The sequence below is a fragment of the Kogia breviceps genome, chromosome 19 (genome assembly GCF_026419965.1).
Source record: "Kogia breviceps isolate mKogBre1 chromosome 19, mKogBre1 haplotype 1, whole genome shotgun sequence".
Classification (NCBI taxonomy): Eukaryota; Metazoa; Chordata; class Mammalia; order Artiodactyla; family Physeteridae; genus Kogia; species Kogia breviceps.
Window position 1 is genome coordinate 35,225,836 of NC_081328.1, and position 16,290 is coordinate 35,242,125.

Below are 16,290 nucleotides of genomic sequence, written 5' to 3' on the forward strand. Positions count from 1 at the left end.
CTCCGCTGGGCCTGTTAATCTCATCAGGCAGGATTTTCCTGGGAGAGGCTGGTGGCTTAGAGAGCAGAGCCTGGCCCTGGCCTCTCTCACACGTGGGCCTTCCCACTCGGCCCAGCCTCCGTCCAAGGGGCAGCCCCAGCTGCCTTTCCCACAGGGCCTGTTCTCCATAGAGAGTTCCTAAAGGGTTACACTGGCTCATGTTGTAAGAAATTATGAAACATAACTTTCTCGTTTTTTTCTTTTCATTAAAAAAATAAAATATTCAAGACTATCAGCTTCTCTTTTGCTTTGCTTTTCTTTTTTATATAAAATATCAGCAAGCCGCAAAGAAAAAAAGATTAAAAAAAAGAGGTGGGGGGAACAAAAAGGAAAGTAATTGCTGAGGTAACTTCATACCTTGAGGTAGTTTACTTCGCGCACAGCATTACCTGACTGACTCCGCCCACATGTCAAGGTTGTCTGGTTGTTACTGTCGTTGTTGCAATGTCGGAAGGAGGGGAGTCCAGAGCATGGGCTCTTCCACATGCGGGAGGCCTTCCTCCCTTCCCAGCACACTTGATAGCATTGTCCAAGGTAGCTAAAGTGCACCACCTGGCTAACATGCACTGACAATCAGTACATTAGGAGGGGAGGCCTAACCTCATTTAACTGATGGCTGATGTCTTCCACAAGGGCTGAACTGAAAACGGGATCTTGCTGAGCCTGGAAAATTAATAAATTAAGCTTGTTTACCCCTTTGTGCATAATGTTGCTGGTATTTTGAATTTTGTTTTTTTTAGGCACACATAACATCATGCCAATGACTCGTGGAGGCAGAAGCCATCAGTTCAATATGCCTCTAGGATAAAAACAGAAGCCATCAGTTCAATATGCCTCTAGGATAAAAAGAGAAGCAAATTTTCTCTCCAATTTACTGAACAGTCATAAAAGATGCCAAATGATGGACTTCAGCTTTATCAGGAGCTTAGGGTCGGGTTCCACGTCCCACCACCACCAAGGGAACAGTGCCGTGGGGGGGAGTGCCCCGCAACCCCTGCTTCTGGGAACCAGCCCTTATGGGAGCACATGGGCTGGCGTGAGGGCACAGTGGCAGCCTTTGGGGCCACTCAAGTCCTCCATGGAACTGAGACTTTATCAAGGGGCGTTAGTGTCCCCTTCCCAGTGCTCGTATCCAATCATTAAAATAGACTTTAAAAAAATATAAAATCTGCCTGAGAATGATAGGAATCAGGGACAGTATAGTGGTCAGCCCCTATCCCGCTGAGCAGTCAGTACCACCCATGTGCACCTGGACATGAAGTGGGACTTACATGGTTAGAGGGACATGAACAGGGCGGGAATCCTAGCGGGGAAGCCCCAACAGAGCGGGAAATTTGAACTGTGGCAATTTTTCAAGGTGGTGATCTGGAATCAATCAGCCACAAGGGCACTCCTTTTAAACGTGGATTACTGTATAGTTCAATCACCTTTCTCCCCATTTCTCCCCCATTCTTTATTCCTTGCTGTTCCTACTGGTTGGTTAGGAAGGGATCGGAATTAATCTACAGATGCCGACGTGTCTTCTCCCTTCGAGTCAATAACGTAAGCAAAGCAATGGGTTGGTTCTCACTTTTGCCAGTAGCAGAGAGGTAACATAACCAGTGTGAATATACGAAAAGGCTGTCAGGGCACAAGAACAGAGGTATTTTAATCAATAAACCAAGTAGAAGAAGGTTGGAAGGATTTGAGGGTCAAGAAGTAAACCATCCTTTGAGGTTGATTAAAACACCCCTCTGGCGTGTTTTAAAAACCTGAAGGAAATTTTATTTCCCTTCCCACTGGGGTCGGACCCACCCTCTCGGTGGGACCTGGAGAACTTAGAACAATCCACGTTTAAAAGCACCCTGAGCTAGAATTTCCATGGTGACACCCTCAGGGGTGGGCAGTGTTGGGCCAATTGGTTGGGTGTTTAGGGCTGAGAGATCAGGGTTCCTCACTGAACAACTTCCTCAAGCAAGTGGGCAAACCTGATCTACATCCTGGCCCAAGTGTCCCTGATTCCCGCTCATTCTCAGGCCTGCTGGGGAGAACGTGCTCTCGATTTCGGCCTGTTGTCCTTGAGCCGACATGATGGGAAGGGGCCGGTCACTTCCTCCGGGCCTGGGCCTGGTTACTCTGTCCCTTTTGGTGCAGCTGTTTGACTTGGGCCAAGATGTCTCGTATCTTCCGCTGAGCCATCTGCAGATAGAACAGGTGAGAATGAGGATATCCGAAGGCGAGGAGATACAGCCTTACGTGGGGAGAGAAGCCTTCGGGGTCTGGACACCAGAGGCAACAACAGGTCATGCTGGACTTGTAAGAAAGGTAAGAGAAGACTGAGGATTACAGTGACCATAAGTTTCTTTGCCTCTGAGCAGACCCTGAGCACCCACTGGATTCATACAGAGGAAGGGAGGATAAACAGTAGTATAAACTCATTCATCAGAATTTAAAACGTGACCAAGTTGCCACGCGTTACTGAACTCAAGGGGGAACTCCCAGAGTTTCCGGGAGCATGTGTTGTCAGAAGGTCAAAAATCAGGAGACCTCGTCACCAATCACAACTCCGCTATGCATGTAAATTACCCCAGGAAAGGGGATGGACTGGGACAACCAAAAGGTAGTGAAATAAGCTCCACTGTGAAAACGGACAAAACACCAAAGGACTGGTATCTTTACTCTTTCCTTCTTAAAAGTGTCTTCCCTATGAACAAAGTTTTATAAGGGAAATCAACTGTAGAATGTGACTCGCTTGACAGAAATTTACCAGAATGTCTCCTTTCCATAAATTGAGTGCTTGATTTCTTGGTTAAAGAGAAAGTTGGTCTAGGTTGGGGAAAGAATGTGGAGTCAATATTTATACATTAATTCCTACTCTGTCAGCCCTGTGCTTGATGTTTTACATAGTTTTTCACTGAGTTCTCATTTTAACCAATGAAAAATGTCCCCACTTTGGTATTTAATACACCCTGGCTCTCTGCATCCCTGGATAAATCATTAAAATCTCACATTCCTCATTTGTACAATGAGGTTGCTATAAGGATTACAAGAGTTAATAGAGACCACATAGAATAATGCTTGGTGTAGCAGCAGAACCCATAAATCTTAAATATTTTTGTGGCTATTAATGGCTCCCAAGGGGCTGTCAGAGAAAGTTGTCACGCTACGCTGGCGTCTGACTTCCTGTTTTGCCCTTGACTGCGTGAGCAGCCTCAGGTGGGCCATGACATGCTTATCCTCTGTGAGTGGAAGGGACTGTATCCGATAGTCTCCACATCGCTTGTAGCTCCAACACCAGGGGTTTTTAGGAAAACCCCACTAGCTTCCAATCATCCTATAATTTGAACCTGATACCTGCCCTTCTTCCTAGATTCTGGGGTCAGTCCCAATGCTGGGCACTGCTGACTGGCTTACTGGAAGCAATGCAGGGATAGATGGTGAGTTCCAGGAAGAGAACAGGAGGGTGGAAGAACTCGAAGCAAGGATGGAGCAGTGGTTCTGGGAAAGGTGAAGGGACTGCACTGCAAACGGGCAACCCAGGATGTTACTCCACGAACAATGCTGGGTGGTGGTGGATAGGACCCATTTCTCTTCTTATCCAGTGCAAAAGACAAAGACTAAGGTTAGACAACAGGGAAGACTGTTAACATATAACATACGACACACCGTAGTTATTACATAATATAGACTACCTATGAAAACGTTCAAATCACTGTCCCTACAGCCTTAAGAGGGAATAAAACATCTACACCTCACACCCTTAACACCTGGAAGGAAAGAATGACCCAGCCCAGAGGCAGGCAGAGTGCACGGGACTCGTCGAGGTCATGCTTCTGGAGCCCTGCCGCCTTCCCGTGATGGGGGAGTGACATATGTACCTGGCTGGCATAAAAATGCCCAATGATCTTGACGATGACCTGGTCGTTCTCATCAGGGGTCTGGTCTCTTGGCACCACCACCTCAGCTGCTGTCAAATTTTGCAGCTCATTCACCTGGGGGCAGGGGCAGGGAGGGCAGGTCAGAGAGGAGCTCAGGGTGCTGTCCGTGTCAAACATGGATGGGACTGGAGGGTCAAGAGCTTGGTCACTAGCAGGTAGAAACTGGAGGAGTCAGGAGCTGGGCTTGGGAAGTGGAATCGAGTCAACGGGCAAATTGGGAGTACCCAGGCTGAGCCAGGTGGAGGAGCTGGGGGCCAGGGAAGAGCTGTTGGGTTTGGGGACTAATGTCCAGAGCTTTCAACCTGACCCTCACGGCTCACCGTTTTGCCACCTTTGCCAATGACCCGGCCAGCTGCCGACGCCGGCACCCGGATATGGGTCTCCAGCTTTACTTCCTCCTTGGGGCCAAAGAAATTCTCCTCCTTGAGCTTTCCATAAATTCTTCCCTGAGCCTGAGAAGAGGAGGTCATTGTTGTATCAGCGGGTCACACGTCTATGACGGAAGGGAAGCTCCCCAAGCCCCACCCCTTCCTCCTCTGGCCCACAGGCCCACCCCCACTCGGGGTGGGTCACCACCTAGGCCAGGTGATACGAAAGGTCCACAAGACTCCTGCTCACCTGTAACACTGGGGAGCCTGGGCAGAGTAACCGATATGGCTACGTAACCCCCCAGAGGAACACAGTACCTAAGCTACAAACCAGACCTATGGGGTCTGGGATGCTTGTGCGGACTTGGACAAGCTGTGGCTGGCAAGTCCAGGCCCCGAGTGGCAGCTGGTGGAGGTCACTCACTCAGAGGGCAGGCTCTTGGTCACTCCACAGTCTAGAGAGCTGTCCCCGTTCTCCATCCCTCCCTAGGTCAGAATAAGCTATTAGCTCTTTGGCTGTCTGCCCAGAAGTTCGAGAACCTCGGCATGTCATAGGGACATAAAGGAGAGAAGGGCCTTCCTTAGTCACTAAGGCAGAGGGCAAGGAAGAAGCCCTCAGAGCGCCTTCTTTCCCATGTGCCTATTCACTCTCAGGAAGCAAAGAGGGAAAGCAATAGAATTCCCGTTTGATGTCAGTTTGAAAGCAGCCTTGCAGTCAGTCCTGTATTTTGCAGGGAAGCTTAAAAACATGATGCAGATTTGCACTCCCATCCAAACTCGATTCCTCTGGGTCCTACTTGGAAAAACAATAAAGATCAGAACCTTGAATTGGGCCTCTGGGGGTCCAGTGATGATGACCATACGAACTTTGGAGTCCGGAGTTTCAGGAGGAGCAATCTACAAAGCAAAGACCTGTCAAAGAGGTGCCCTCTACCTCCACCTCCTCCAGACCCCTGCCACCACCCTGCTTCCACTCCCCACTTCTGATGGCCGGGGGAGTGAAGAACAGAGACCCCGAACCCCAAGGCTATTGCGCCTGCACCAAAACTCTTACGAGGGCATGGGTGCGTTCACTTCTTGACATTTTCTAAGTGGGGGCACCCCGTCCACACCCCATCTCCCCCGCTCCCCAGCAGGTTTCAGTGGAGTCCTGCCAAGAGGGAGGGGCACAGATGATCAGTTGGGGGAGGGCAGTGACCTCCCAGAGAATCTCCCGGAGCTCTTCTTCAGAGAACATATACTGCATTTGACCAAAACCTTTCAGACCACTGAAACCAACGGCTTGAGACTTGTGAAATTTAACAAAACATTTGTTCACTGTGACAGGTTCTCCATGGCCAGGGAAGGCAGAAAGACAGCTAACATTTACTGAGCAACCACTGTGCACGAGGCACTGAGCCAGGGGCTTTGGCTGCATTACTTCAGAGTATTATCATCCCTACCGTACTGACAAGGAATCGAAGGCTCAGGTTCTATAGCTCAGAAGCTGCGATTTGAACCCGGTCAGTCTTGCCTGAACTGAAGTTCTCTTCTGTGCTACAATACCACCTCCTCCCTTAGCCTGAAAGCCCAGGAGCCTGGAAGGCATCCCATGGAGGACCAAGCGAGGTCAAAAGCAAAGCATCTGCCTAACGCTAGGCAGATGGGGTGTCCGAGAACAAAAGTAGAGGGCGATGGGAGCAGAGCACTCTCCCACCCCGGGAACTAGAAGGAGACGGAGCAGGTCACCTTGATGGAGGCACTGGCGAAACGGGAGAGCTGTTTGATGTGCTGCCCCTTCTTGCCGATGATGGCGCCCACTGCCTGGGCAGGAATGAACACCTGCACCATCTCCTGCTCTGGAGCCTGCTGCCAAGACAGGACATGTTATTCACGCAGGTCAAGGGCCACGGCCCGGAAGCCCTCCGTGACCCTGCCCTGCATCCTCGAGGAAGGGGTGCAGGCAACCAACGGCCACCCTGGGCTACATGCTCTGTAGCTCTTTGTAGCAGGGACAAATGGAAGAAGCCGGGCAAGACGAAGAGGAAGAGTGCTGCCAGCATCTGAGGCTGCCGTGCACAGGGCTGATGCTCTGGAGGGTTGGCACCACTGGCCGGGAGCCCTTCCCTCTCCCCTCAAATCCCCAAGCGTCAGGCTGCCACAAAGCGTTGGACCCTGCGGCCACATGGCCCAGGGGTCCCCTGTAGGAAGACCCTGCACCTACCATAAAGGAGCTGTAGGGAGCCGCTCCGGTGACGCTGCTGGGAGGTGGTGGGACTGCACTGGAGGAGGCTGGAAAAAGGCCTACGGCAGCCAAGTTCAGGCCGGGGATGAGATGAGACTGCAGCTGGGGAAGGAAGGTGAAGAGAAAGAGGTCGGCTCATTCTGACAGGATCTGGTGGCCCTTGTACGTGGCCCTGGCCGAACAAGAGGGTGAGTGGGCCTAAATGGTAGAATGGCGTGCTTTTGCCCCAAACCTGCCTGCCCTTCTGGTTTTTACACACGTTCGCATGTATACCAAGGGTTCTCGCTGGACTAAGAACCGACAGCTCTGAGAAGGCCCAGCGCTAGACCCTCAGACGTCCTTCCTCTCTAGCGGTTTACTCCGCTCTGACATATGTCCGAGACATACCTCGGACTCAGCCGATGACAAGGAAGAGGAGACAGATCCCTGACTTTTAGGACTCACCTTGTTGGTCACATGCCCCACATCCTCACTCCCCTTTAAAAACCAGATGAAAAGTATGGACCCTCTCCCCACTAAAGTGCACACAGACACAAACTTTACAGGAGGATCAGAGACCTCAAAGCCCAAGACTGGACTCTCACTTGCACCCCAGGAGTCAAATGAAGAATCCCTATTAAGTTAATTTTAAAAGGACTCTGATGAATCGAGGTCCAAAAGCAAAGTAAAAGCTCCAAGGGCTCCCGGCCTGTGAATGCCCACCTCGCCGGAGACCCACTCGTGCCATGGCTCCGGCTCACGGGAGGGCAAAGCAGAGGCACCCAACACTCACACTCATGGCAGCCACGTCATTCTCATAGGCTTCCCGAACTTTCTTCATGATCTCCTGCTCGGCCCTGCAGCAGTTCTCAATGGCACCCTTCACAGTGATGGTCCTCTCGGGGTTATAGAGGGTGAGGTCCTGCAGCCTGGGGCGGGGAGCAGAGCAGCGTCAACCTTCCACTGACAGGCCAAGACACAACAATGCCATTTCTGCAGGCTGTTTAGTTTTGGGCAAATAGCTCTCTGTTTCTGGCCTTCGGTTTGTAACCAGGGCAAGGATTCCCCACAGGGAGGTGAGGGATACTCAGAGCAGACTGGTAAATCAAGGAGGATGCTCATAACTGGAGGCTGGTCCCCAATGGTGCCAGGCAATCCATTTCCTGCGCCCTTAGGAACAGAGCAGTTACTTTTGCCCACTGGTAAGTCTCTGACAGCGTCAAGAGGCACAGTGCTCACGGAGTTGCTAGTCCAGCTGCACGACTTTGGTTCCCCTCACAGTGAGGCAAACCACCACGCACAGCACGTGCTCAGGGCTCAGAAAAGGATCCGGGTCTGTCCACTTCCCATGGCCTGGCAAATGCTCCCGAAACCCCAAAGCCCTGGCTCCTGGCCACAGGTTCTCTCCTCCAGATGCCGGGGAAGACAGATAGGATGTGGCAGCAAAGGACTGAAGAGGCAGCGCGCTAACAACAGCCCACAGCGGTGATGGGCGCTATAATGAATGTTCCAGCCCTTACAGATACATGCTCTTTGCTGCTTCTTTGAATATTCTTCTTCAACAAGCAGAAACTGTGTCCAACTTAAGGGGCAGACATGAAGGCTCAGTAATGAAATACTGCCACCCCAGGCACCCAGGCACCACACTCGTAAAGGGAAATGAGAGAGCGCCTTACGAGGAGATGGTGATTTTCGTCTCTGTGTCCTGTTCCACCTTCTTCAGGTTGCGCCCCTCCTTGCCAATGAGACGCCCCACGAAATTATTATGGGCCAGGATCTTCAAGGGAACCTCGTCAGCCCTTGGGAAGAAGTGAGGGAAAAGAGCTTCTTAGATGGTGGGCCACCGCAGATGAGGGGTTTCCAAGGTAAACCCCAAGACAAAATTACGTTTTCAGAGAAAACCAGCAGATCAGTAGTTGTTTAGGGAGAAAAATGGGAAGTAGGGATGGGTGGCCAAGGGCACAAGGTCAATAAGGGCGATGGATATGTTCCTTATCTTAACTGTGGTGATGGTTTTAGAGATCTACTTCTCATAGATGAAAAGAAGCCAACTATAGAACAGCATGTTCGTTATGATCCTATTTGTGCTAAAATACACGCACATACATACACACGCGCACACCTGTGAGAGCACAGCATTGCTAGGATGTACAAGGCATTATTTACAAGGAGGATTCATTGTCTCAGCTCTTATCCTTTCGTACAATTTCTGCGTCTCCTATTTGTCTCTATTCTTGCTTTTAAAAAGTCTGTGTTAGAGTCGAGGAGGTGGCAGTCCCCATGTGCCCAGAAGCTGAAGCCTTACGTTTTGGTGTCCTTTGCCTCCTTGTGCATAATCTCCAAGATCATCTTACAGGCAGAGGAGCAGCCCTCGGGGGTCGAGTGGACGCTGATGGCCTTCTCGGCAGCACCTGCGTTCTCATTCCTGTGCACGTCGATCCTGAGGACCACAAGTACACGGGTGGTTAGCTAACCCTTAGCCAAAGCTACAGTCCTGCTCCTTCCGGAACAAGGCCAAGTACAGAGCTGAAATGAGCAGAGAAAAGGGCCAGCCTGTTGCTATGGACTCTGTCTCAGAGAGGAGGTGGTGGCTGAGAATGGTGGCGTCTATCATGGGAATACAGGGTTGGGGGATCAATAGCCCTCAGCTCTGAAGCTGCATTTCCCCTTGAACTCTGGATTTCCCCCTTGAAACAACTATAAAGATAAGGCACATTGTTCCAAATTAAAAGTAAATAATAAAAGGATGCATTATGAATAAGGACACAATGTGACCTGTTCTCTTTCCACAGAACACACAATGATCAGCTATAAAGATCAGAGAAGAGGGGTGGCTGTGTTGGAATGGGAGACGGGTCAGAACTGTGACCTCTTACTAATAAGGTCCCTGACGGGCCCCATCCTGTTGCCGCCAATAAGCGGTGCTGAAATCACAGAGCACTAAGGAGTGGCCACCTTACCAAGGCTAGGTTTGCTCGATGAGACTTTCTGTAAGAAACAGAACCCTTCTTACTAACGAAAGTGTGTGGCCCAGCCACTGCCACCAAATAGCACCCCCCAGGATTATTCTACCTCCCCAACATTTCTTAAGAGGTAAAGTTGAGTCGAGGCCCCTCAGCGTGCTTCCAGGAGAGGCTTCGCCTCCTGGGCACCAACCACTGTTCCCTGGCCCCACCTCCACTTCCCCTGCAACCAAGACTCACTTGGACTGGGTCTGTTTTGTGATGTTGCGGATGGTGGCGCCCTCCTTGCCGATGATGGCGCCCACGTACTGGGTGGGCACGAGGAGCCGCAGGGGGATGTCCACTTGCTGCTGCTTGGCTGGGGCTCCCGCCGCCACAGGAGAGCCCTGGCGGGGCTGACCCCGAGAGCCAAAGCCTCCCCGGCGCCCATTCTCGGGACCCTGTGCTATCTGCTCATCAGGAATGTAGGAGACCTTCAAGGCATGGTTCTCCAGCTGGTGGCCGTTCAGCTTCATGATGGCTCTGAGGACAGAGGGAGAATCTACTGGTCACTCCAATCCATGCCAGTCACACCAAATGCCCTCCACGTGTAAAGCACTCAGCTGGCTTACAACATGGAACATGCCAGAAGAAAGGGAGATGACCACCTGCGCACCACTCCCACCTCCACCTTAGAGAACCTTCCAGTCTAAATAGCATAAGACACCAAGTAAGGTATTACAACACAAATAAGTTATTTCCACTGAATTTTGGAATTGGCTTGTGAACTTCAACCAGAGCTACCAATCACATAGGATTCACACGAGAATCCCGTGTGATTCGCGACAAATAAATAATAAATAAAACGTGCTAGAACAAGGTTTGTTGTGACACCTGTTGAGAGTGATACTGTCCGTGTTTAAGCAAACTCCATGGAAACAGAAGAGGTGGAGACAGAATGGCTTGCAGGTGTTTAAGTGTATCTGGAATGTCTTGAAAAATGGGACTGATGAACAATGAAGGCAGGGGACAAGCACCATCTATTCCCAAGACTGATGCTGGTTAGAAATGTTAACAAGGCAACAATATGTAGTAGGAAGTAAGCAAGTGTCGACTTAAAGCCGGGTTAAGGCCCACAGATCAGCCACAGGGACCTCCAGAAAATTCTGAGTCCAGCGGGCATCTAAAAGAAAACGGAATGGTTTGAGAAAGTGGGGCGGGGGGGGATTTTACACTAGGTTGGAGGAAACAAATGGGATAGAGGCAACATGCTGAAGGGACAAGAAAGCCATCAAAAGCAAAATGGCCTATAATTGAGTATAAACGAGTACACAAAGTATACAAGTCTGTCAGTACCAGTGGGTGGAGAAGTGTGACTCAACCAAACAGGCTAAGGAGCCAGAAATTGTGGGTGTGATGGGACTCAAAGCAATCCCTGAGATAAAATGTCTGCCTCTGCCACATCATAAGAAATTCTTTAGGTCTTAGTTCCTTCAAATCACCACTAGATGGCGCCATCAACACAGCAAAGGACCCCATGGGTTCTCCCACAACCAGAGACCTATTAAAAGCCAGTAACTGGTCCTAAAGAGGATGTCCCACCTTCCCTGGGAGGTCTTTGGGTCCCTCCCTTCAAAGTATTTGCTGTCAATCCTGGTGAGGTTTCTGAACCTTTGAGATTCTTGAACCAAAAGACAAGAGTCTGGATTTGGTTGCCACAAAATCAGAGGCTAGGTGAGGACTCGTGCCCACCTAGACTCCCTGCTCAAGCAGGGGCACCTGGCTCCCACCACTCACAAAGACCCTCCCTTGCCCCACTTTTGGGTCCACTCACTGCCTGGTCTGTTCGCGGTTGGAATAGGTGACATTCACCACTGCTGTCTCACTCTCGGTGTTCACTGGGGAAGCAAAACAGAGGTCAAGATTAGAGCAGTGACATCTGGAGATGGCACCAATGATGTAAACATTGTAAAAAGCTCATCTTTGATGGTTACTCGATCAAGAAGGAAATACTTGAATGACGAAGCATTTCCCCTATAGACCACTTTCACCACAACTCCTGGAAAATTCAAAGTAGACTTTACATGCCTTCCTTTGATTTCCCTACCAGCCCTCAAGAGAGACAGGAATACAAAAGGGTGTGCAGTCAACATATTCAGCAGTTATGCAGCAGGGAGAAAAGACACACACACACACACACACACACACACACACACACACACACACACACACATATATACCCCAACCTGGAGATAAATCTATTCTTAGAAAGAAATTTAAACTAGTTAAAAATCACACACCTAGTGAGACTGGACCAAGAAATGGTCTGTAAGGACATGGCTGAAGAGATTTGGGGAAACACCCAAAACCATTTTAGAGTATCCTCAAGGATATACGGATCAAATGTTAAGTGTATCATGACCTAGCTGAATGGGTTGACAAGAGTGGCTGCCATGGAGTCTGGGGGGAAGGATTGGGGAGTGGACCTGGGTTGGACATTAGAATTCCAGGCGATCTGGGAACATACTCTTCCCCATTTGGGGATTGATAAAATTAACCGCTTATGCCTCATCTTGTGATTATGGGTCGCCTAGGCCTGCTTAGCCCTGGCATGGAGGACTTGGACCAAAAAAAATCTAGCTGCTGCCCCACGACACTGAAGGCACTTAGCCACAAAACGGCAATGCAGACCACTCTCAGCCCTGCTGACCTCAGCGGTACAGCTCTCCCACCTCAGTGGAGAGAAAGATTCTGAAAGAATAATCTACCAGAGACCTCCCTGGTGGCACAGTGGTCGAGAATGTGCCTGCCAATGCAGGGGACACGGGTTCAAGCCCTGGTCCGGGAAGATCCCACATGCCGCGGAGCAGCTAAGCCCGTGCACCACAACTACTGAGCCTGAACTCTAGAGCCCGCAAGCCACAACTACTGAGCCCACGTGCCACAACTACTGAAGCCCGCGCACCTAGAGCCCACGCTCTGCCACAAGAGAAGCCACTGCAATAAGAAGCCCGCACACCGCAACGAAGAATAGCCCCGCTCGCCGCAACTAGAGAAAGCCCGCATGCAGCAACAAAGACCCAATGCAGCCATAAACAAACAAACAAACAAATAAATAAATGTAAAAGACTATTACTCAGCCATAAAAAAGAATGAAATTCTGCCATTTGCAGGAATGTGGATGGACCTAGAGAACATTATGCTTAGTGAAATATCAAAGAAAGACAAATAGTGTGCTATCACCTATATGGGGAATCTAAAAAGTACAAATGAATGTATGTGCAAAACAGAAACAGAAACACAGACAGAAGGCAAACTAGTGGTTACCCAAGAGGAAGGGGGAGAACCTTAAGGGTATGGGGGTATGGGATTGACAGATACAAACTACTATGTATAAAATTAGACAAGTGGCGCTTCCCTGGTGGTGCAGTGGTTGAGAGTCCGTCTGCTGATGCAGGGGACACGGGTTTGTGCCCCGGTCCGGGAAGATCCCACATACCGCGGAGCGGCTGGGCCCGTGAGCCATGGCCGCTGAGCCTGCGCGTCCAGAGCCTGTGCTCCGCAACAGGAGAGGCCACAACAGTGACAGGCCCACGTACCGCCAAAAAAAAAAAAAAAAAAATTAGACAAGTGATGGGAATTCCCTGGCGGTCCAGTGGTAGGGACTCTGCGCTTTCACTGCCATTGGCCCAGGTTGGATCCCTGGTCAGGGAACTAAGATCCCACAAACAGCGCAGTGTGGCCAAAAAAATTTTTTAATAAGATAGACAAGTGACAAAAATATGTTGCACAGGAAATTATAGACATTATCTTGCAATGACTTTGAATGGAGTATAATCTTTAAAAATACTGAATCACTACGCTGTACAACTGAAACTAATACATTATAAATCAACTATACTTCAATTCAAAAATAATAATAATAAAGTCATTCTCTCCCTAAAAAAAAGTAAAAGGGTGGACACAGAGGACTTTGCTGAGAAAATGGTATCTGATGGGACTTCCCTGGTGGCGCAGTGCTTAAGAATCCACCTGCCGGGCTTCCCTGGTGGCGCAGTGGTTAAGAATCCACCTGCCAATGCAGGGGACACGGGTTCAAGCCCTGGTCCGGGAAGATCCCACGTGCCGCGGAGCAACCAAGCCCATGTGCCACAACTACTGAGCCTGCACGCTAGAGCCAGCGAGCCACAACTACCGAGCCCATGTGCCACAACTACTGAAGCTCACGCGCCTAGAGCCCATGCTCTGCAACAAGAGAAACCACTGCAATGAGAAGCCCGCACACCGCAACGAAGAGTAGCCCCCGCTCGCCACAACTAGAGAAAGCCCGTGCGCAGCAAAGAAGACCCAAGGCAGCCAAAAATTAATTAATTAAAAAGTGGCATCTGAGAAGACTAGAAGACTTAATTTTTACAAAATCAAACACTTCCCATTCTGTTCTCTCCAAGTAGCAGGTATTGCCCCCAGATTCGGTGTGTTATAGCTCCCTGGTGAGCCTCTTAACCAGCGGTGACTCCTGTTGGGCGCCCCCAGGGAGGCTCTCCAATGTGCTCCCAAGCCATTGCTGTCTCTTTGTCCAGGAGTAACTGAGTCATCAGTCTAAGCTGTGAGCAGGACTGGGCGATGGTTATCAGCGCTTCCAGTTGTGTCTTGGCGTTTATGATAAAAGGCAAGCTTCGGGGTCAGCAGGAGAGAACCTGTTTGATTGATTCAGCACTTCATACCTTTATGCAGGCAAGTATTTTATCATTTATAATGATTTACAGCTTGCCCCTTTCCACAAAGAATTTGGAGATGAATATTTAAGTCTTGTCTAGGTTTCTTAAAGGTCTGCAAACTCAAACTGTTTATTTTGTCTACCTAATGACCAAGCTCTGCTTTATGTCCAACCCAAATCACTCCAAATTTTATTTTAGCTTATTTTCTCTGAAAATAATTTATAACCTTAAGCAATGGAGAAACTTCAAAAATCGTACCAAACTTCTTATGATCTAGAATTTTTAAATTATTTCTCCTTCTTGAAAGAGAAGAAGTAATAAAAAGAATTTAAATAATAAAAATAAGTTCTTCTCCACTCTTGAAAGATTTCGCCTGCCCATCAATATGTACAAAAATCCTGTTTGTTTTTTAATTGACCAAAGACATGTAGCTCACAATCAGAAATTCTACAAAAAAAAAAAAAGACAACCCATTGATTTTTCCAGACAAAAACAAAGAATTGTGAAGCTTTTAAAGTAAAAGGGCTACAGATTTACTCAAGCCGCGTGCACAATTTCCATTCTTAATCTATTCCTAAAATCTTGGGACGTCTATTGCTACCTTGGTAGACCCCAGGAGCCTGGGGACCCCGTGCTTGGAATGAGTGACTTTGTTGAGTCTCTCATTAAACAGAGGAGAAACCTGTCCCAGAGAAGCAGCAGAGCTGAAGCTGGAACTACATGTCCCAGCCCCCACCCCAGCATACCTCCCTCCACACCTTTGGCGGTCTGCCACTCTTCCCCACCCACGCCCCCGCCCCCAACTCCAACAACCCACACCCACCCCACCGCCCCACTCTTACCTTGCTCGCAGTTCTCCACTGTACCATACTGAGCCAGCAAGCTGTCCAGAACCTGGGAGCAGGGAGAAGGGAATACGGCTGCTCTGGGCATCCCAGGAACTCACAAAGCATCACTAGACACTCCTCATCCCAAAGCACTGGGGGTCCAGGCAGAGCCTTTGGTGGGGACTGAGCATGTTACCTGCTCGGGTTGCCCTTTCTCAGGTACTCATGCTGATGGTAATCCGTCGGGGTGTCTTTACAGAATGTACTTGAGCTCAAAAAGGCATTTAAGGGCCTTTTTGGAAGCAGACCTGTGCCACCTGAGTCCCTAAGCTGATCCTCTGTCATCACTAAGTTTGGGGTTCAGGGAATACCCTTCCCACCTCCCTAATGCCTCTCACGGTAGGGACTGCCCAAAGGACTAATATTGGAAGTCTTAGGTTAAGGATGCGATCCAGCCAGCCTCCCCTCAGCACCAGCTTCTCTGGTCTAGCCCCAAACCCCCAGGACACCTCCCAGTCATCTCTGCCAACTCAGGCTGACCCAGACTTCTTTCCCAGTGCCACTGAGAGTTTCCCCCAATCACTTACTTCCCATCGAAGCTGGGGTGGAATATTTCGGATCTGTATTTTTCGACTCCTGAAATTAGAGAGAACAGCATCAGTGACAGCTCTGGATACTTTAGGGGCCTGTGACCTTGCATTTTTTAGTCCTGTTCCAATCTATCTTGCTCAACACCAAAGCCTTAGAGTCTGAGAACGACAACCTTTGGGAACGGAGATGCGGCTTCGTTTTAGAGAGCAAAAGAGAGTGCTACCACAGATAGGAAAGCCGAAATCAGATGCCCTAAGCACTGGGATAACATAATTCCCCCCTCCCCCCACCCACCCCCACCCCCCACCCCCCACCCCCCACCCCCCACCAGTCACATCTGCTTTTTTTATCTCTTAGGTTCTCCTCACCAGTTCTCTTACTCAGCAACCATCTATTACCACCCACTGTGTTTCAGGATCTAGGAATACAGAGCTAGCTATGTGAATTATTACACGAATCATTAACCTGATGCCTTTTCAATCGGTGTCTACTTCATGCTGGACTTTGTTCTGCGTGCTGGGGACACAATGATAAGCAAAACAGACAAAGTACCTGGCCTCAAGGTGCTCACAATTTATTAGGGGAAACATATATGCAAACATATTACAGTAGGATAACTGGCAGCAGCTCAGCTCTTTCTTGGTACAGATACGGCTTTAAACCTGTGCTCCACTTAACAGCACTG

At 49.5% G+C, this 16,290-nt stretch overlaps 1 protein-coding gene across 2 annotated transcripts in view; it reads right to left on the bottom strand.

The window, feature by feature from the left end:
- Positions 1–2,124: 2,124 nt before the first annotated feature.
- The window catches only part of IGF2BP1 (insulin like growth factor 2 mRNA binding protein 1), a 38,066-nt gene continuing 23,900 nt past the window's right edge, over positions 2,125–16,290 (bottom strand). The window contains exons 3-15 of one of the 2 annotated variants that reach the window (XM_059047144.2): positions 15,602–15,650; positions 15,030–15,081; positions 11,304–11,367; positions 9,731–10,012; positions 8,833–8,967; positions 8,204–8,326; positions 7,321–7,456; positions 6,528–6,650; positions 6,053–6,172; positions 5,147–5,221; positions 4,277–4,408; positions 3,897–4,010; positions 2,125–2,217 (exon numbers count right to left, since the gene is read on the bottom strand). In XM_059047144.2, coding sequence (XP_058903127.1) covers positions 2,125–2,217; positions 3,897–4,010; positions 4,277–4,408; positions 5,147–5,221; positions 6,053–6,172; positions 6,528–6,650; positions 7,321–7,456; positions 8,204–8,326; positions 8,833–8,967; positions 9,731–10,012; positions 11,304–11,367; positions 15,030–15,081; positions 15,602–15,650 — 1,498 coding nt within the window. The remainder of the gene's footprint in view (positions 2,218–3,896; positions 4,011–4,276; positions 4,409–5,146; positions 5,222–6,052; positions 6,173–6,527; positions 6,651–7,320; positions 7,457–8,203; positions 8,327–8,832; positions 8,968–9,730; positions 10,013–11,303; positions 11,368–15,029; positions 15,082–15,601; positions 15,651–16,290) is intronic. The other variant, XM_067020488.1, reaches the window with a different exon arrangement.